General features: G+C 37.4%; 1 protein-coding gene across 6 annotated transcripts in view; it reads right to left on the reverse strand.

The window, feature by feature from the left end:
• Positions 1 to 22,538, reverse strand: part of dlg5a (discs, large homolog 5a (Drosophila)) — a 63,465-nt gene that overhangs the window by 17,591 nt on the left and 23,336 nt on the right. For 4 of the 6 annotated variants that reach the window (XR_003277782.1, XM_026224339.1, XM_026224342.1 and 1 more), the window contains exons 2-16: positions 20,527 to 20,595; positions 17,468 to 17,630; positions 16,570 to 16,713; positions 13,860 to 14,043; positions 9,629 to 9,888; positions 8,990 to 9,302; positions 8,523 to 8,753; positions 7,100 to 7,284; positions 6,880 to 7,005; positions 5,288 to 5,420; positions 4,331 to 4,458; positions 4,055 to 4,230; positions 3,860 to 3,963; positions 2,148 to 2,240; positions 175 to 1,050 (exon numbers count right to left, since the gene is read on the reverse strand). Coding sequence is in view for 5 of the 6 variants with exons in the window: in XM_026224339.1 (XP_026080124.1) it covers positions 175 to 1,050; positions 2,148 to 2,240; positions 3,860 to 3,963; positions 4,055 to 4,230; positions 4,331 to 4,458; positions 5,288 to 5,420; positions 6,880 to 7,005; positions 7,100 to 7,284; positions 8,523 to 8,753; positions 8,990 to 9,302; positions 9,629 to 9,888; positions 13,860 to 14,043; positions 16,570 to 16,713; positions 17,468 to 17,630; positions 20,527 to 20,595 (3,185 nt within the window). In the remaining variant the exon portion in view is untranslated. The remainder of the gene's footprint in view (positions 1 to 174; positions 1,051 to 2,147; positions 2,241 to 3,859; positions 3,964 to 4,054; positions 4,231 to 4,330; positions 4,459 to 5,287; positions 5,421 to 6,879; positions 7,006 to 7,099; positions 7,285 to 8,522; positions 8,754 to 8,989; positions 9,303 to 9,628; positions 9,889 to 13,859; positions 14,044 to 16,569; positions 16,714 to 17,467; positions 17,631 to 20,526; positions 20,596 to 22,538) is intronic. The other 2 variants (XM_026224340.1, XM_026224341.1) reach the window with 2 other exon arrangements.

Consider the following 22,538-nt stretch of genomic DNA (forward strand, 5'->3'; position numbering starts at 1 on the left):
AACGTCCACACTAATAAAACAGCGCTAAGCTAATCTTCTACAGATCATGAGGAGGCGTGCGTCAACATTTCTACTGTTCTGTCCCCGTCTCTCTTTCCTCCCGGTGCAGTGGGAGATCAATCTCAGGCTGCGAGGCTAATTAAAACAGCCAGGACAGGCTATCTATAAATTCACCTGGAAGCTCTGGAGAGGAATGGTCTGAGGAGTCATCCTGCGCCTGAGCGCCGGGGCCGATTTGGGCCTAGGACGCTTCACTTCCGGTTCCTCGGGCCGCATCCTCCCGATGTCCTCCTCGCAGGACTTCCTGGAGCTCAAGACCTTGCCCTCGTGGCCCGCCTCGGTGAAGTACAGGTTGCCGTTGCGGTCCTCCTGCTTGGATTCGTGGACAGACATGACGGTGATTGTGGACTCTGAGGCGGAGCTGCCCTGATGTTTGTGCTTGAACTTGAAGGAGTCGCTGCGTGTGGGTGGGGTCGGGGGTGTCGGGGCGGAGTCTGCTTTCAAAGGTTGAGGCGAATGGTAGTCCATCTTTGACAGCGCATCTGGTCTTTTGAAGGTTTCGGCATCAATGGGTTTTCTTTGCTTGGGCGACCGGTAAATAGAGAGTTGCACCGGGTTGTCGCTTGTCATTGCAACTCCCACCATCATTTTAGGCCACGTGCCGCCACTGTGTTGCTTCTCCAGGCCGGTTTCCAGTGGAAAGCATTCGGGGCCGACTGACTCGGAGCGGGTGTAGCAGACCTCCTGAAAGGCACTGCCGCTGTAGCGGGCCGGTCCCAGCTCTGAAGCGGGTCGGAGAGTGCTAGGGTGCAAGGTGGAGATGGGAAACAGCTTCCTCTCAGAATAACCGCCCTCCTCAAAGTCGCTTCGGGTCTTTCTTCTCTCGCCGCCCGTGTCCCCGCTGTAAATGTCTGTCTGAGTGGAGCTGTTGTGTTTGAGGTTTCTGCTGTTTCGAGAATGGATGTCCGACAGGTGGATTCTGCCGTTGGATTTCTCTGCTTCCCTCAGGCTCTCAAAGATGTTCTGTCCCGACGTGCTCTGGGGAAAAAACTGTTAATGGACAGGTTCAGCACAACTGGCATAAATAAATCAATAAAATCAATAAAACAAACATTCGGTACATAAACTACTGCTACTGTGAGCCATTTTGCAAAGCCGGTTTCAGAGGCAAACCAGGAAAATTCGAGTTTAGTTTGGTTTCAGGAAGATGGATACTTTTTTTTTTTTTTTTTGTGGAGTTCCTCATCATAGTAACTTATGCTTTTTATTCTGACCAGGAGATCACAAACTAAAACTGGACAGTCAGATGTGAGCAAAGTGTCATATTTGATGCAAATGTTAACACCTGCTCTAAATTAAAACATTAAGTATTTTAGGGATAGAACTGCAACCATTTTTCTCCTATTTATTTATTATATTTGTTTTATATGAATTATATATGATATCTTTAATGTGTAACATTTAAGCAATTATATTTGGACAACTGATATTATAACAGTTTTTAAGTACTTTGGGAACAAATATAAATTATATGCATAATTAAATAGTTGATTCACTTGCATTAAAAGAGTTAGATATTTTCTCGCAAACTTTAATGGCAGTGGACATGTTTTTTTCCTTTTATTTAAATGCATTTTTTTTTATAACAATCTCTTTATCTTCAGCAGAGAAGAGCATTTCGGGGAACCCACAGATTCTGATCTAAAGCGAGTTGGATTTAGTTTTTAGTTTTGTCAACTCTAAAGCTACTCTAAAACTCAACTAGCATCATGTAACAGGACACAGGTTTCTTAGGGTTAATAAAATCCAATAACAAATTAACTTTTTTCTAACTTCGTGCTCTTCATGATCACTTGTGAATGAGGTCATTTGGAAATCCACAACATACAAAGTTATAAAATGTTCATCATTATATTATATTAACTATAACTATATAACTATATATATTATATTTTTTATGGTTAGTTAGCATTCTACAACTATAAACTATTTTCTGACTTCTTCAGTAATGTCTCAGGGCTAGTATTCCAACTCAGAAACAACGGTCTCAAATACGACTCTGAATAAATGTCACAGCAGCACCTTGGCATGTGGTAATGAGAGCGGCACACACACTCACACACAGCAGAGAGAGAGAGAACAATCACCTTCATGAGCGAGAGAGCGAGCGAGTCCCTGCCGCCCCTCAGCAGAGCCTCACATTCACTCAGAGATTTGTTATCCAGAGCGATCCCATTTATCTAGGGAGAAAGAAATTTAGGTCAGCGCTTCACCAAAGAAAAGTGCCAGCAGACTTTTCAATCCGTCTATTTTCAAACCTAGAAGTGACTTCGGAAACTTGAGAACAGAGACACAGAGATGCTTGGTGAATGAAAGGATGGTGCACTTTTAAGATCTCCAGTTCAGATAAATCCTTCCATCTTTTTAAACATAAAGAAATAGTTCACTCAGAATTACACTCTGTCAAGGTTTACTCCTCCTCAAGTTGGTCCAAACCTAAACTGACTGACTTTGTTCTACAAAACAGACGAGAGGTAATTCTATCAGTGTCATTTAATGAAACTAAAAGGAGAAGTATCATAAAAGTGGTCCATACTGCTTGTGCACTATATTTCCAAGTCTGTTCAGGTAATATAATAGCTTCATGGGAGGAGCAGTCTAAAATATTGAAAATATAGATCTCACAAATATGGTGATATTAGACATCAGGTTTGGCAACAACACACAAGAATCAAATTGTCCGATTTCAATTGCCATGTACGTGATTTTGTAGTCCATTCAACTTGATGGTTAATTTGATCACTATAACATCAAAAGCAAAAACTGTTCAGAAATTAATTGAAACGTAACTATTAAACTAAAAGCAAAAATAAAAGCTAATTGAATTAATTAAACTAACACTAAAAAGTAACATTGGTCTATTTCTAACATTAAGTTATCATATGGCTTTTGATAAGTCTCTGGGTGTTTTTGTCATTTTGAGGTAAACAAAAGGACCAACAAAAGGAATTTTCGCATGTTAAAAGATAAATATGAGCTTATGCTGTGTCAATCACGTTTACACACTGCCTCCGAAACATTGGTCCATCATAAAAATTTTTTTGATCAGGATTAATTTTCGAAGTTTTTCTCATCCGTAGCAAGCATTTTGAGACGTTCTTTGAAAATTCAGAGCCATGGTACAAGCAAACGCCAAAATCCAGAAGTTGATCCCCTTCTTCTCGCAGCACAAAGCACTAAATAGGTCGTGGAAATTATTGGTCTTCTTTTTAATATGTGGCCCTAGTATATCACTAACAAAGCATCAAACTGAGCCACTGTCATCCTCGAGTGTATAAACGTGACTGACAATGTGAGGTCATATTTATTTTTGTAATGTGCATAAATTTCAGATTAATGTTCAGACTCAGTGTGCCCCATTTACTTTCATTATATGGAAAAAGGCAACCAATCATTTTTGAGTGAACTAGCTCTTTAATGATAAGATCCAGCAGATGTAGCACTACTGATTGAGCCAGATGACATGGCCAATATTAAAGCCAAAAGGTTACGGTTATCTTCTACCCAGTATCTATCATGGAGTCAGAAGTAACACCTGATCCGCTCTCAGGATTAACATCTATGTGGCAGCTATCGCCGGTCTTATACTCATCACCTCCGTTTAAGGAGAGGATTTGACTGGCAGTTCGTCTAATGAGCCCCCATGCATTTCAGATAAGGAACTGGATTAAAAATCTGCTTCATTTAGGAGGTTGTAATGAGAGTTAAGGTCAGACTTTAATAAGAGCAGATTGGATCCTTGACAGCAGCGATCTGCCTTCAAGTTGAGGAAGGATCGCATGACTGCTGGATGACTTACTGCAATCAGGCGGTCTCCGATGGCAAGAGATCCCTCTCTGGCAGCTGGGCTGCCCGGAGCGATAGCGGCCACGTATACACCACCCTCAAGAGTGATACCAGCGTCTGAGAGGGTGCAGAGCAAAACCAAGGGCCATTAATAAGAAAATCTGTAAAATGAGTGGGAAAAATATGTGGGATGTTGCAGAAGTGATACCTTTGTGTCCAATGAGATTAATGTGGACAGGAGTAACCAGTCTTCCTCCTAAAGATTTCCTCCTGCGAATGACCATATTGATCAGCCCTCCTCCGTTAAGTACAGCTTTGATGACCTGCTTCCTGTCTTTGTTGGTCAGGTCCACATCATTTATCTTCAGCAGCCAATCATTCACCCTATTGAGAGAGAGAGAGGCACGGCTGGTCAGGACAAAACTATGAGCAGGGAAATGAGTGTGGAATCATTATCTGAAAAACACTCAATCTCTGCATCCACCTCAATCTTCCATCCGCAATACTTCCTTTGTCCACTCTGGTCACAAATATCCCACAATCCCCTGGTAAATATGGATCATTCACCCCCTCTGCGATATCAAACCCCATTGCCTTCAAATCCATGTCGTCCTGTGGGAAGATAATGAGACTGACGAGACCTCTCTAAATAGAGGAAGACAATAAATCTCAAATAAAGGTCAAATGATGTGAAATGTGCATCCTGGAACCATGAAGGTAAATGCAAGAGTTTATGACCTTTTTAAGACCAACAAAAGAACATTTAAGACACATCTCCATCACTTTAAAAAAAAAAAAAAAAAATGCTTGATTAGCTCCCAACCACTACAATATAGAAATAATAGTAATTTTCAGTAATTTTCTTTTGATTTTAAGTGCAAATGTCACATGCATTTAATTGTTTTATGAGAAATTGATGTAAATGAATGAAGTGAGTTTATAATAAAAAAAAAAAAAATTATATATATATATATATATATATATATATATATATATATATATATATATATATATAATTTAATTCAGCTTGTCAGAAAACAAGACTTCACATCTTGTTTACTGTACGGTGATTTAAGGATATTTAAATATTTGTATCAGAAGACAAGGCAAAAATATTCATCTACGCAACATTTAATGCATTGTCTTGAAGAAATTAAAACTTTCTGCTCTGATTTAAGAGCTTTTCAGTCCTTCATTTGTGATCTGCAGAAACCCAGTAGAAGGTAACTATAGATGTTTAGTTTATGGTTACATACAGGGTAAGTGCCCACTTATGTAACTACTATAGTCAGCACAAAAATATGTACATGCAGAATAGGACTACAAAATAAAGAGTTACTAATTAATATTATTTTTTAAATAGTTTTCCCAGGCTGGAAAACAGATATTTGCACACCTGTAATATCAATATATTTTTCCTTTTGGGTTTTTGTATTCTTACCCGATCCTTCTCAAACTCCACCACCTCCGTCTCCCATTCTAATGAGTCTGTGTCTATGGCTGAATCATGGGAGCTGTGAGCCATTAGCTGGCAGAAACGCGCCTCCTTCTCCAACTGGCTCTCCATCTTCTCCCTTTATTGGTAGAGAGAGCACAAAACCAAAAGACAGACATTTCTCTCTCTCATCTCTCCAAACAGTCATCTAACTCATCACATGCCCACAAAGCCCAACACAAAACAGCAAGAATGTCAAGAGTAAACAGTCTTTGTGAAGACCATCTCTGTTTATTGCTGATGTAAGTTTGTGTAATCTGTAACACCTCTGCTAGATGGAGATGTTACAAAAGTGGCATCAAGGTCAAACATTAAAATTGGAAAGAAAAAAAAAAGAACAGGACCAAGTAGTTGGGGAATACTGGCAAATTGTCACTAAGATTTCATAGACTCAGAGAGAGGAAAGCCTGGAGGGCATCAGTGACATTAAAAAACTTAAGAAAAGTCTACTGCGAGAGGGTGGGGTGCTCTGGAGCCTTTGATGGGAACGGACTAACCACTAGGGGGCGTATAAAACAGAAATTTAATCAAAAAAAGAAAACTAGGGACTGAGCCTGGTTACCAATTAGCGGACTAAAATCAGTTCAGACAGGGCCACCAATCATTTGTCTTATTAATATAATTGGGCAATTGTTTTTCTCATGCACACTCAATTTATATTTATCTGTCAATCAATTACATTACTTAGAATGCTATTTAGTACATAATTTATGAATAATAATAATTTACTAACTATTAATTTATTAATGTATTTATTAATTGCAATTTTTATTTGCATTATGTAATTAATGCATTTTTATTAATTTACTCTAAATAATAATATTATTATTATTACTTAACTTTTATTATTATTGCATTTATAGTGTACATTTCATAATGTAAATGTTATTGACTTAATTACACTGTTACTGATTCCTTAATTCAAAAATATGCATTATTATAATTACTACTAGACTCATATTAATCCTAATATTATTAACATTATTATTTCTTGCATTTGGAAGATATTATTCATTGTAAATTAAATCATTATAATGATAAATTATTAAAACATTATTACTTTAATTAATCCTAATATTATTAACATTATTATTTTTTGCATTTGGAAGATATTATCGTTTGTAAATGAAATCATTATAATTATAAATTATTAAAACATTATTACTTGAATTAAATAAATTATAATAAACATGACAATGTACATTTCATTTTTGCTACGGTAGGTTCATTACATTATTGCCACATTCATTCAATAGTATTATTATTAGTATTTATAAGTTATTATGGCTAGAAACTTGGAAAAATTACAATGAACATTCCATAATGTAAAATTTCTATTTAAATTTCTAGCCACATAACACTGTCTTTAGAAATACAATAAAGTTATTTTGCCACTTGTGTTTATTCAGACCTTTGTAAGAATACAACTTCTATTTGTGCAATGTTTACAACAGATGTAAATGAAAGAAAGAGCCCAGATTATCTGTGAACAACTGACTGAAGATTGTCAGAGAGAAGCAGGACTAAAGCGTGTTTACTTGAGCTCTTTAAGTTCCCTGGCTGCATCGTTGCGCTGCTTCCTCGTGTCGTCAAGATTACGCAGGGCATCGGCCAGATCGCTGACAGCACGGTCTCTCTCTCTGCGCAGATTATCACACAAAGTCCTGCCAAAACACAACAAAGACACACTCAAGTCTCAGCATCGGCAGCTGCATGTCATCGGATTCCTAGAGCGCTTGATTCAGAGGCAAATGTTACCGTATGCTCTCTCTCTCAGCAACAATCTTGTCTCTTTCCTGAAAGGCCCAGTCTCTGCGACACTTGGCCACCTCGGCCTCCTGCATGGCCTCCTTCAGCTCCTGGGACATGGCCTCACACTGTTTCCTCAACACCTCGATCTCTTTATTGGCACGCTCCATGTCCAGCGTGGCCGAGTCTTGTTTCTGTAGCAAAAACATTCATGATGAATATGATTTCAGATGATTTCATCACCTAAATGTAGACTACAATTAAGACATCTGTGAAGTCATATTAGTGAAATGAGTTAAATGAACTTCACCAGAAGGCTTTGAGTCTTAAAGAGCTGTTAGAGACCTCTAGTGGCTTTAAACTGAATAAATCTGCCTTGGGTTATTTTTCACTGGAGTAATCCAGTGGCCCACAGATTATGATATTTTTATGAGTTTGTGGTTTATGGTGTTTGTTTGTGCATGAAGACAGGTGTGAAACATCAAGACAGGCAAGGGATAAGAGGTGAGGATACAATGCTTTGAGATCGGACCTCAGATTCATTGCACAAACAGCCCTTTAGACATTCCTGCCTGAAGAACAGTAGATAACTGCAGTGATAAATATCTCAGATGAAAACTGAATAACAATAGTAAAATACAATATTAAAAAATATGACTTTTGAGGCATGGATATGCAGAAGCACACACATTTTCGTGAGTCATGGGTCATAACACTCTGAAACTGCCACATAATCTATTAGAAAGGTATCATATATATTTAAACAGTTAAAAACAAGGCTGTTGTAGTGATGTACAGTACACTACAGTATATCTAGTATATCTAGTATACTGATCTGCTGTTCAAGAAACATTTATTATCAATGTTGCAAACAGTTGCACTGCTGAAACATTTGAAAACACTGCTGAAAACAGTGAAACCTCAATGAAATCAGATTTAGTCCGATTTTTGACCTTTTTTCCTCTTTATCATTGCATGCTCTATCTGTCTAGAGCCTTTCGTTTTCCTAGGGCACTTTTAAGCACTTGCATTAGTAATGTTAAAATCACTTTCCATAACTAACAGCATTGAAGAGATAAAGTGAAATGACTGGTACAACTTAACTAGCCAATAAATGAACAGATGCAGCTCAGCTATTGTCATCTGCGTCTTTTTGCAGATACTTAATTATTTAGCATTTTCTCCTCAATCCAGACTCAATAAAGGAAATGTCTCCCTGTTGAAACATTAAAGCACGGAGCAGAATGCCAAAACTAAAAATAAAGTACTTTACTATACACATTTCCATATATTATTTTACCAGGCCTGGAAAATCCCCTGCGTCTGCCACAGAAGATTTTCCGTAGAAGATTGGATGCAGCAGTAGAATATGAAATATGCATTTAATATTGTCATTTATGTGAGCATATATCGAATCCCAGACTGTAAGCACCTGTCTGGCCTGGTAGTATTCCCGCAGTAACTGGTCTCTCTGGATGATGGCCTCGGTTCTCTCTTTCCTGGCCACATCTCTTTCCTCCCGCACAGTCTCGATGTCTTTACAGGCCTGACTCAGCTCTTTCTGGGCCTCTGCTTTGTCCTTCACTTCATGGCAGTATTTTTCCAGCAGCTCATTTCTCTCACAGATGGCACGGTCTCGATCCACCAGCGATGAATTCAGCTCCTGCAAAAAGACACAGACGTCAGCGACAGTTATACACTATTGATTTAAAGTGCTTTTTCAAAACAGCATGTTATTCACTGTCTACCTAGAACAAACTTTACAGAACAGAGGCTCAGTCACACCTAAATCTTAAATACTGTATTCAGTGATACAGTGAGATTCCTCAAATAACTGCTGACTATATAACAGACTAGATGACAATATTGCATAGATATTTGTTATTAGGGACGTGTTACCTGTCTGAGAGCTTCCAGCTCCTCACTGGCCACCATCCTCTCAGACGAGGTGTTTTTGAGCCGGGCTTCTGCCGCCTCCAGCTCCGTCTGCAGCTTGTCCACCTCTTTAATGACCTGGTCCCTCTCGCTCATGATCAGCCTGTATTCATTAAACACAGAATCCCGCTCCTCCTTGTATTTCTCTGCATCCTTGACCGCCTTCAGCTGGAAGTTCTTGTAGCGCGTCACCTCCGACTGGAGTCTCTCCATCTCTCTCTGCAGCTCCTTGTTCTGGGCTGAGGCTTTATTCAGCTCCTGCTGCACCGAGTCAAACCTTACCGGGTTCAAATCAAAAATCTCAATTAATTAGTATTTCGATTAATGAGTGCTTTTCATCATTAAAAAGCACTACAATTTTCTGGGTGATATGACTGTAGTGTCTGAAAGTTAAAAAGATGTTAATGTACGACATTCAAGTATGCGTTGTGCGAAAAATGTGACAATTTACTTTATTATTGTAATGCCTGTAAATCAAAACTAGGCAAATTTAGGGGAATTTTGGCATCAAATTCAGAACAGAAAATACAAGAACAAAAAAAAAAGAGTTTATGAAAGCTGACCAATTTACTTGAGCTGTGTTATGCAGCACACTGCTCGTACCGTCTCATAGATGTGGACCACTGCTGTTGGTACTGGATGGCCGTGTCGCGCTGTTTAAGCAGAGCATCTGTTTGTTTTTGCAAGCGCCTGTTCTCCTCCTCCACCTGATCGAGTCGACTCAGATCCGTGTTGTGACTGGCCACCTTCTCACTGTAGCGTTTGCTCAAGACGTCGTATTCCTTCTTCACCCCCTCCAGCTTATCCATCGCTGTATCGTAGAGCTTGTTCAAAACCTCTGATGACCCGTTCTCCCGGATTACCTGCATCCAAAAAGGCTTTCATGAACCTGATTTACTGTGTGGTGTCAAAGAAAATAAAATACAAGAAACAAACAAAAAAAATAAAATAAAACAAAACTCTGATAACCTGTCAAAAAAGCCTTTCATGAATCTGATTTACCATGGTGTCAAAGAAAAAACTAAATCAAACCAAATAAAACTAAAACAAACCAAAAACAAACAAAACAAAACCAAACAAACCCAAACAAAACCAAACCAAACCAAACAAAAACAAAAACAAAACAAAAAAACATGATTATCTTAGTTGAAAACAGCTTTAAAAAATCTGACTTACTATGTTCTGGAAACAAAATTAAATAAAACAAAAGACAAATTAAACAAAAAAACTAAAATACCAGATTAAACAGCTTTAATGAATCTGATTTATTGCATGGTGTCAAAGAAAAAACAAAAAAGTTAAACAAAATAAAAACAACACTACATATTTGTACTTTCTGCTTTCTGTTATGAATTATATTAATCAGTCCTAAAGATATTGAAAACAGTGTTGGTGCATTAATGTAGAATTCAACTGATGTATGATTATACTCCTACATATATATTACCTGTTATAAATTGGCTTATATCACCACTTGAATTCAAGTTTAACACTGCAACCACCAGAGGGCGATCATGAGTCTATAAAACATCTCCTGTACTTGCAGACCAAAAGCTGTCACTGCACTTACACACAAATACACAACAATGAATTCAGCAGTAAACAAACATTAGGTCCACTTCTTTTGCAAAACTGTTGACCTATTAGGACACAATGTCATAATGACATAATCGAAGGCCATTTCCCATTCAGGCAATAAACCCACACCTCAGTGGCCCCTGACCAAGCCACAGAGAGATTTCACTTGCTGAGTGATTGGCATCTGTATCTAACTCTCCTCTAGGCCGTGTAATCAGTGCTTAGAGTATTGACTAACTGCAAAAGCCTCTGTCCTTTTCTATCAGTCAGCAAGCACTTGCCCTTCCAGGCTGACCTTTCCCAAGCAGCCAGTGGGCAGCGTAAGCACTGCTGACGGGTCAAAAAGCAGCTCAATCTGAACGCTACAGCACAGACCCCGAGGCACGCCTGATCTGACCTCTCTCTCTCTGCGACAAGTAAGACTGTTTCAGACACAAGCAGGAGCTATCCTAATGCTTTAAACCTTTCCATTTGTGTCTGTGGGTTTAATCCGGGAGGAAGCCTGATTAATCAATCCGACAGGAAAAGACTCATTCCTTCATAGTAGCTGCAGAGAGCAGACAGTGTGTTGACACGGTGGCATCTGACTGAATAATCTCCTGTCCTCTGGCTTCCGCTTTATGTCAAGGTCAGATTTGGTTGCACTACTATGGGATGCTCAGCCTGCGGATTTACAACATAAACGCTGCTGTTCATGATGCAACAGACGCACTAATCCCACAACCGTCTACACTGCGGGGAATGACAATATCTGCAATTTAATTAACCGTCCCTCAAGCTGTGAAAAAAATCAGGGATCGATTTTGGCAGACTAACGTCACTTTCTGGATGACAGCAGTCCCATTAGGTCTGTTTCACACTGCAAGCGTAAGAAGCGCATATGTATTTTGGTGCCCGTATTAACAGGTTACATTCACACTGTGTGCATTAGCAGGCCTGTGCTGCTGCTGCAAAAAAGAAAAACACGGTTCTGCGATTACAGTTTTGGCACTGAGCCCATTTTTGCTGTTTATAGCATACTCAACTAGCAGACAACAAGGTGGAAACTGCCCATATATATATATATATATATGATAAGCATTTTAATACAAACTTTTGTCTAGAAAGGACATTAAATGGACGGCAAAGGCACAAAACTTACAGTAAAAACATTCGTTACAAAAGATTTGTTATATATACACTGTCATTTTGACCTTGAAAAATGCAACTTAATTTATAAAGCTGTTTTATAGGCTATAGACAAAATAATGTATGATCTGCTTTGTGAAAAAAAAAAAAAAATAGTGTTAAGATGTAAGGTTAATGTACTTCCAAGCCCGTTTCTTATGTTTTTTTTATCCATTACCATGTTTGAAACAGTTTTTCTGTAATCAAATTCTGTAATAGGAGTCCAATCTACCATGACACAAGGAAAATATGCATTTATATTACAAAAACATTAAAAAATAAAGTATTTCTTTATGATACAAGTCAGGGTTGTTCAGTTAAAGTTTCAAGAGGTGCAGCCTCTATATTTTTTCCAAGTATATAATAATAATATTTTTTACATGCATTGTAATTTTACATTTAGATACATGCGAGTTCATGTAACAGAAAAAGAAAAAAAAAATGTTCAGATTTTTCCTCCTAAAATGTATACTATTTGTATATATTTTACTATAAACCAATTAGCTACATTAAAGGGGGGGGGGGGTGAAATGCTCGTTTTCACTCAAATATCCTGTTAATCTTGAGTACCTATAGAGTAGTACTGCATCCTTCATAACTCCAAAAAGTCTTTAATTTTATTATATTCATAAGAGAAAGATAGTCTGTACCGATTTTTCCAGGAAAAACACGAGTGGCTGGAGGCGTGACGTGTGGGCGGAGCTAAAGAATCACGAGCGCCAGTAGGCTTTTGCGTTGAGAGCGTTTGGAAGCTGACATTACCTTAAGTAAAAAACCATCATCCAAAACAAACCATGGCTAACAGTCAGATTCAGCGTATATTTATGATCCAGAATCAGATCCAGAGGCTGAAACTGAACGAGAGCAGCAGCAGCAACGACTCGCTCCGAGCGGGGCTCGAACCCGGGTCTCCGATGGGAGGCGGACGCACTAACAAGGAGGCAGAGATATTTGAAGCAGTTTTACTCACCGCATGCGGTTCCAACACACGATCGTGACCCTTTTTCGTTGGGACTGCATTATCCTTAAGAAATAAACGATGCGCAAATCCGGCGTCAAACTGGGCCTTGTTTGTAAAACAAGCATCTTCGAAATGCAGGGAACAAACACTTGCACAACTGATGCTCCGTAAAAATAAACTCCATCCACTGGTCCCTTAATGCTGTTTCTCTTTTGGTAATCTGTGCAGGGTTGTCTTGCCCTGGCAACTAAAAACACACTTCTTTTGTGACATTTCGCGATGCTCTCACTCTGATCATTGAATGTCTCTGCTCTCATTGCTCTGCTCTACGGGAGCGCGCGCTCTTCCGGCAGACGTGCCTTAGGACCCATATAAGGAAATTCCACTCCATCTAACGTCACACAGAGCCATACTCGAAAAAAACTTTCTGAAACTTGTGACAAACCGGAAGTAGTATTTTTGGAACAGAAATACTCCTTCAAACGTACAACTTAATTTTTGAAACTTTGTCCATGTTTAGCATGGGAATCCAACTCTTTAACAGTGTAAAAAACTCAGTATTCATGAAATAGCATTTCACCCCCCCTTTAATCAAAAGGTTTTCATCTTGAGCAGAAAAGAAGGTTATTTAGCAGTTTAAGTTCTATCCTAGCCATCTAACAATAAGCTCACAGAGCTGAAAGGGCTTGAATAAAGCGCTTTTGGCTTTAGATAAAAATACGAAAGGATATAGTGCTGAAAGATATTTATCATAAACGAACCCGAGCGCTTATGTCATCCACTTTGCTGATTTGATGCACTGCTCACTTAAAATGATGCTGTTGTTATGGCTCGCGGTCCGGATGGATGCCGGGGTGCGGATGCAATGCGCTTTTTGAATATCAGTTACAAGATAAGAGACTCGAGCTGCTTTTAAAATATTCACAAGTCCTTTTCTTCGAGTCAAGTCTGGAGTCATTTCAGGGCGAGTATGAAGTCCATAGAAATGAATGCGCTCCAGTCTGAGTCACTAACTCGAGCTCCCATCTCTGATGCATGGTGTGTTGCTGTCACAGTCAAGATGTCATTTTATGTACACACTGCTTGCGCATGTATGGAGCAGCCCTGTATTAGGTGTAAAGCTTGTACCTGTTGTTGCTGTAGTCTCATGTCAGCCACCTCTCTCTGATCTTCAGAGTGAAGTCTCCTGAGCTCCTCACAGCTCTGTTTCAGATGGTTGTGTTCCCGAACCAGCTTAGTGTTCTCTCTCTTCAAAACCTCCATTTCCTCCTTAAGCTGAGACTGTTCGCTTAGGAGGCGGCTATGCTGTATGCTGAAAGAAAAACGCAAAACAAACAAACTATCAACTGAGCTACATCTATTGCAACTCTGTTACATCACATGAGAAACTGTATCACACCTTACTTGTGCGGTCCAGGTAATGTTTCACTTTTATGGCTGTTACAGCCAGATGTCTTTTTAAAAACAATCAGGGATCATTAAAACCCTGCCCTGAGGGCACTGACCTAGAGCGGGGACTGTATTAGTAACTACACAGTGACAAAAACTAGTAAGCTGTTTACTCGGGCAGACTTTTAAGGCATCATAGTTGTGTTTCCAAACTTAAATAAATGTGTTGTTGTTATTCTAAGATACCTTGTTTTAGTCCGTTTCTAAGAAAACATCACACATTCCCTTTCAAGAAAACGCAATGCCATAATACTCTGCAGCAAACTCAATCCAAGATGGCCAGCAAAGCAAAAGAAATGCAATTATGAATACAATTCAACATTTAAAACTATCAATTGTCCATTTCAAATGTCATTAACTATTTTACAAAATATACGTCTATTTATGTTTATCAGAGTAAAAATAAAATACAAATACAATTTGAAAAAAATTCTTAGCATCATACATAAGAGTGAAATCTTTTAATGCATTGCAACTAACCAATATTACTGTTTTGTACTTTATGCTTAAGAGTATAAAACTAAATAAAATTACATTGTCAGCATTTTTGTACAGGTGCATCTCAATAAATTAGAACGTCAAGGAAAAGTTCATTTATTTCATTAATTCAACTCAAATTATGAAACTCATGTATTTAATAAATTCAATGCACAAAGACTGAAGTAGTTTCAGTCTTTGGTTATTTTAATTGTGGTTGGTTCACATTTTGGTTCACACAAAAACCCACCAATTCACTCACCAATCTCATGTACTCAATACTTGGTAGGGGCTTCTTTTGCTTTAATTACTGCCTCAATTCAGCGTGGCACGGAGGTGATCAGTTTGTGGCACTGCTGAGGTGATGTGGAGGCCCAGGTTTCTTTGACACTGGCCTTCAGCTCATCTGCATTTTTTGGTCTCTTGTTTCTCATCTTCCTCATGTCACCAATTTCTAATTTGTTGAGATGGTGAATTGGTGGGTTTTTGTTAATTGTGAGCCAAAATCATCACAATTAAGAGAACAAAAGACTACTTCAGTCTGTGTGCATTGAATTGATTAAATACATGAGTTTCACAATTTGAGTTGAATTACTGAAATAAATGAACCTTTCCTCAACATTCTAATTTATTCAGAAGCACCTGTATTTTATGCATTAAAATAAAATAAATAAAAGGGGTTCAATTTCAATACCAGACAATACCAGTAGTCAAGTAGGAACAAACAGAATTAATGTATTTGTTCTCGAGACATCAGTAACATGCAAACAGTATAAAAGAGAATGGTTGTGTGTGTGTGTGTGTCTGTGCTGTAAATCACACACTGTTGAGGGAATGGGGAATATGGGATTAATCCCTCATCAACTCAATCTTCATCTCTATGCGGTCGTTCATGCCCCGCAGAGACGGAGACAGGAGGGCATGTGTCCTTACATCATAATCAGATTACAGCCACTGCACATCTGTGTATGGATGGACAATATTATGTTGGTGTGTGGAAAAGAGCACACTGGCAAACAAGGGTGAGTCAGAAACAACGGAGAAGAACAAACTTCCTTGTGTACACTATTATATTGCCAACTGGTTTAGATAACGAGGCTACATTAAACCAATGTCAGTTAAACTGATGACATATGACAAAGCAGTTTCATAATTACTTCCTTGTGACTGTTTTTTGCATAAGGATTTTTTATAGAAAGACACTGCAGGGACAGTTCACACAAATACTATTTTTGTCATCATTTACTCACCATACAAACCTGTCACGATTTTCTTTTTTTTTCCTGTGGGACGCTAAAGATACTCAGAAATGTCTTTTTTTTTTGGACCCCACTAACTTTCATTGCATTGGGTAAAAATAGTAAAACAGTAAAAAACACTTGAAAATATGTTCTGGAGGGTGATATGAGGGAGAGTAAATGGTGATAGAATTGTAATTTTAACCCTTTCACCACCACTGATAATTATTTGCCTTTCTGTGTCTTTATTTTTATAAGGTAGGTGGCAAAATGCTGGCTAGAAAAAGTTAATTTTCACATTTTAAATTTTTTAAATTTAATTAATTTAAATTGAACATTTATTGTAATTTCAATTTTTTTATTATATATATTTTTTTATTGTTTCATTTTTATTTCTTACATTTTTTATTGTAATCATAATTGCATTTTAGGTTTGAAATGATAGGTGGATGATTAAATAACTGGGTGAACACTTGAGTGTTTAGATAACACTAAAAATGCTGCCTAAGTGCATTACGCACATTAATATTGCAACATTAACCGAGTTGCAGAACAATGTGCTTCAAACATTTAATCAAGCCAAATAATGCAAGTGCTAATTAAAGACTGCTACAAATGCAGCAGATGGCTCTTAGCATGTCTGTTAGCGAGAGATGCATGGCTCCTGTACTCACTGGTAGTAGTCTGCCTCCTTCACGGCCTCCTCGCATCTCTTCAGAGTCTTGGTGTGCTGGTTCTGCAAGGACTGCAGGTCTGCCATGGCCTTCGTGCACTGCATTTTCAGACGCTCGTAGTCATGGCCAGGTTTGGAATTTGGCCTTTTGGAGACAAAGAGGAATACATCAGCACTGCGTTCCTCAGTCTGCAAGGGCAGCCCAATGTTAACTGGGATAACAGAGACTCTATTGGTCAAATGTTTGGAATTAAGATTTTTTTTAATGTTTTTGATACGTCTCTAATGTTTACCAAGGCTGCATGTATTTGATCAAAACACAGTAAAAAAAAAAAAAAAAATAATAATAATAATAATAATAATAATGTGAAATACCAAAAATAATAATAAATTAATTTTAAAATTTACTAGTGCTGTATAGTTATTATGTATAAATAAATACAAACACCTGGAAGGTTTACATTTTTTTTTTATAAAATATATGTATATATAATATAAATAGAGGAATATTAATTTATTCATGTATAAATGTAAATATTTCAAAATACATGTTGCAATAATAAATGAATAATAAATAAACACAGTACATATACATATATAATGTAAACAAAAACTTATTTTGGATGTTATTAATCGTGATTAAACATTTGACCGCACTAAAAATGACATTTACTTTTAAATAAAAAATAAAAATAGAAATCAATTTCACAATAATAGAGTTTTTAGATTTTTTAAAACACATGCAGCCAAGAGAGACTTCTTTCAAAACATAAAAAAAAAAATCTTAATTACACCAAAGTTTTGACTGATGGTGTACGTTTACATCTGAAATTATTTTATGAACCTTTACAGATCTGAAATTAAATTGCTGTTTTTTTTTCCTGTAAAAAGAGTTGTACCTGCAGTCATCAAACGTGGTGCCAGGTGAAGCGAGAGCCAAGCGCTTGCGGAGTTCGTCCCGCTCTCTGGTGACTTGTCTCAGCTGGAACAGCAGGGTGTCCAGGTTCTCGCTGGCCGGCCGGGTGTCCGTGAGCGCAGGTGGAGGTGATGAGGCTTTGGTACCTGCAACAGTGAGCACGTCACCGGAGCACAGACAAGCTCACCCAGCACTAATGCAGGGATACATCAGCACAAACACCCCCAAAAGACTAAAACTATAGCCACGGCTGCCTCAATTGAGCAATCAAACTTGTAATTACATCAATTTCCCATCATGACAGTCAAAAAGGTTAACATATAAAGGTTATACTTTATAACTTAGTTATAAGGAGGTTATAAACTCCTTAAGGGGTTAATTTTGCAATAACATGATTCCACTTTTTACACTTCTTCCCACACAAGTAAATAATTGGACACAAGTTCAATGTAGACAAACATTTAAAGTACACTGCTTTTCACCACATAAATAATAATGAGCGAAAGAGATACTGATTTCAGATGAAACCGTATTCAAACCTTACCTGTTTATTATCTTATAATCCATCCATCACAGATTACAAAACAATCGTCCGGTCAAGATGACAAACACATGCTATATGGAGTAAAACACTCAGCTCCAGAAGTGAAACTGACATTTTTTTCTCAGAAGGGAAATTGATTTTAACGATAACTTATAAACTTTTAAAAGCACACCTTCTGTGAGCTCTGAGGTGGTTCATTGGGTGGTATAATGCTTTTGTTGAAGCAACCTGTTCACATTATTTTATCTTATCTTTTAAAAAATAGTGTTTAACAGGGGAATTAAACAAACAAAATTGTAGTAAAGCCATTATGCACATAGATTTGAACTTTTGTCTTTTTTTTTTTTTTGGTCCGATTTTCAAATATCTTTTTTGCTTCAAATAAAAGTTTGTAATGTTCTGATTCTCCTTATAGCTGGCTGGTTTGGTTTATGGTTTATAGCTTTTAAACTAAGACCTTTAAAAAAATCACTATAGGAAAAATAGTAGTACCAGCACAGGGAGCACCAGCATTATTTGCTTAAAAAGGTGGCTTCAACAAAACCATATACTGTACCACTGATTCACAATCTTGGAGCTCACAGTAGGTCTGTCTTTAAAGCTTTATCATTTATTGTTAAAAATCTATTTCCTAGTGGAGAAAGTGAATGATGTTTTTACATCCGGGAACGACTGGTTCAGTCTAGAAACCTTATGTGGCAGAGAAACAACTGCACTGTCTTTGAACTTCTGTTTTTGCGTTAGCTTTATAGCATTGCTGTTGAAGAATAATTAGCTAAAGTGATTCACATATTGTACAGTTACCGAAAGTTCTCATGCGCATTGTAATGTTGGAGTCAAGGCAGATGTTTTAAGTTTTAAAAGAACAACACTAGACAGCTTGTTAGGTTTGAGACAGTGTTATTGTAGTATTATTGATATACTACTGAAGTATTTGTTAATATTTTCTATTAGCTTTATTATTAGATTTATTCATTTTTATTTAAATTTAAGTTAAATTGTATTATTTGTTATGCATTATTGTATTTGCTTTTTAATAGTTTCAGTGATTTTAGTACTTGAACTTCTCATTTTTATTTACGCTTACGTTTTTACATTTATATTTTACTTGAAAAAAAATTATTTTAATAATAGCTAATAGATTTAGCTAACAATAACAACACTGATTTTAGTGCAGCGCTACTATCACTAAAACTCATATAAAAACAGGCCAAAACCTAAAACTAAATCTGACCTTTAAAGCTTGGCTGTACTAAAAAAAAAAAAAATACATAAATAATCATACAAATTTTTTTTTTTGAAAATGCTTGAGGTCACAATGGCAGACATTCTGAGCACTTTATGTAAATGATGATCTTTTGGGATGAGCAGCAACTAAAATTACACCGTAATCTTTTGGTCTTGGACAATCTGCTGCAGATATTCAGAGAATGAATTCAGCTTTATGTGAAAACAAAGAGGATAATCTCCATTACAGATAAAAGCAGGGCAGACAACATAGTATTTGTCAAGATGTCATTTCATGGTCTTTCTAGGGATTTATTAGAGATGTTTAACATGAGACTACTTGATAAAAAGAGCACAGCATTTTTCCATTACTTTCAAATTCCCAGATACATCCAGCTTGCAGGAATCCTCAATTTGGTGCAACTATTTATAAATCTTAAATGTTATGGAAGTCTTATGTATACCAAGTTAAATGCATGTCACTATAAAACAAATTAATGTATCTTTATATATGCATCACACTAATAAAATATCTCGTGAATCGATGTAGCATTTAAAAGTGAAACGTCATCATGCTGCAATAATTCATTATCTGTTTGTTTCAGATGTCAGGTTGCTTTTTTTAAACTCTGAAATTAAATAAAGGGATGAATGAAGTATGTGGATAAGCAAACAGTTGACGGTAGCCATTGACTTCCACAGTATTAAAAAATTACAATGGAAGTCAATGGATAAACACATTTTTTTCTAAATATCTTCTTGTACAAGTTTGGAACAAGTGGTGGGTGAGTAAACAAAGACTAAATAAAATTTGCATGGATTATCCACTAAGGGATATGACAACTAATAAAGCTGATATGAAAAAAACTGTTTTTAGTGTCATCTATTTGCAACTGATTGAGAACAGGCTTTCTGCTGACATTATCCTCACTGTCTCAAACCCACACTGCTCCTCGTCAGACCCAAACAGGGAGACGGCATTATGGGTATCTCCAGTGCAATGTTTTGGTCCCTTTAGAAAGCATTATGTGAAACTGCCAAGTCATTTGGATGGCGGTCAGTCTCAGAGCACATTCTCCATTGGCACTGAACCAGGAGAACAGGGCTCGGCCTCCAGACACACGTCATCACCGATCATCTGAGCCTTCAGTCTGCTTTGAGAGACTTTACAAGTGCATCATACACACCCACATGTGCCACAAGCATTGTTGTTACGGCACGGTGACAATGTGTGCAAGGTGTCAAGGGTGGGAGCTGAAACTCGGACATACCGACACTGCTGAGGGAGCTGCTGCTCTCCGAGTCTGATGGCATTGTGGACAGGACGCTGTAGGTGGAGCCTGCGGACGAGAGAAAACACCATTATCAACTCAACACTGACACTTACAGCTCTTTCATTGACTAAATGCTCAATGCTGGCAGAAAGGTAGCACTTCATCTGCAACTCTCTACAGCAAAACACCTAAACATTTATTAGAGACAGAACAATAGGTCAGTTTCAATGACTGTATTAACATTCACACATCAAATGAGTGCGTCTATACATGGGGTCTATTTACTTCTCCATTTATTTAGGTATTTGATGTGTGTGCATATTTCAAATCAAGGAAAACTAACTAAATATATATTTTTACAATTATGCATACCGTAAAACTTCAAATAATAGCCCGGGCTTCTATTTACCCAAATCGCCGAACTGCACCGGCTTGTATTTGAGACAGGCGTCTATAAGAGACAGGCCTTTAATTTAGCGTTGAGATATTCAAGCATGACAGTAGGAGGTTACCACATTATATTACGTTTTATATATAATTAATTTGAATGTGTTTAACAAATCATTTAATGTAAGAAATGTCTTTGGCTATTGCCAGCTTACAAAAAAATTATAATCATAAAAAACAAAACTATGTGACCGCGATGGGAGGAACAATACAAGTTAACTTATCCCTAAACGAATGTGTTTAACAAATAATTTAGTGTAAGAAATGTCTTATATTACTGGCAGCATAATGTGACAGCACGATGTGACAGCAATGGGCAGAACAATATTACCGCTAAAATCCATCGAGCATATGAACTTGTTGCCCAAAACATATCAACAAGAAAGAATGAAAGCTACCCTGTAAAACAATTGCAATCATGTGATAGAAAATTACTCTATTCATCACTATCATCATCCCTGCGATCCTCAATTACAAGTTCATTGGCGAATTCCTCCTCCACGTCGCTCTCCTCCACTTCTCCCTCTCCAGCCTCTGCTAACTCTGCCTGCCTTGCTTGCACTAAACACAGCTCTCGCCCAGATACGCACGGCTCTCCCTCTTTGAAACAATGGATAAGGTGATCCTCACTTCCATCAGAAGCTACTGTCAGGCCACATACCTAAGGTTAACACCCCGAAGTTAATGAAATATATTACCTCCTCTTTCTCCCTCGAACACACACGCGCCCGCGCAAGCATACCTTAAGGAATTTTTCAGCCGCTCCGTATCCAGCTCTCTTTGTATCAACCGAGAAATGTCGCTGCTTCTTCTGAATTTTGTTCGGCAAATTTGAAAACTGTCAGCTTAAAATGTCAAATCATACTTATTTATTTTTGTCTCCATGGAGGTATTGAGAGAATTAAGAAAAACTGAAGACTAAAAGAAAGTTCGTTAACCTCTTTATTATGTTGCCATAGTGAGTCGTTCATGAACTGTTGTGTCTGTCACGTGAAATCTAATCAAAACATAGAACCGACGATCTGACGGGTTTGAGAAGATCAAATACAACCCGATACTAAAAAAAAACAGACCAGGCCTCTATTTGAGACCGGCCTTTATTTACCCAAACCTGTCGTCACACCAGGCGTTTAAAAGAGACAGGCGTCTATTTGGGACTCGGCTATTATTTGAAGTTTTACGGTATGCGCATATATTATATATACACACACACACACACTCACACATACGAAAATAGAAAAAAAATGCAAATGTAAAAAAAAAAACAATAGGAAATTAGGAAAACTAACTAAATATATATTTAAAAAAATTATGCATATGCGCATACATTATATATAAACACACACACACACACACACACACACACACTCACACTCACTCACACAAATATATCAAAATAATGTAAAAACGAAAAATAAATGCAAATGTAAAAAACAATATGAAATTAGGAAAACTAACTAAATATATATTTGAAAAAATTATGCATATGCGCATATATTATATATATATACACACACACACACATACATACATCAAAATAATGTATTATTACTATACAAATT

The sequence above is a fragment of the Carassius auratus genome, chromosome 38 (assembly GCF_003368295.1).
Source record: "Carassius auratus strain Wakin chromosome 38, ASM336829v1, whole genome shotgun sequence".
NCBI lineage: Eukaryota > Metazoa > Chordata > Actinopteri > Cypriniformes > Cyprinidae > Carassius > Carassius auratus.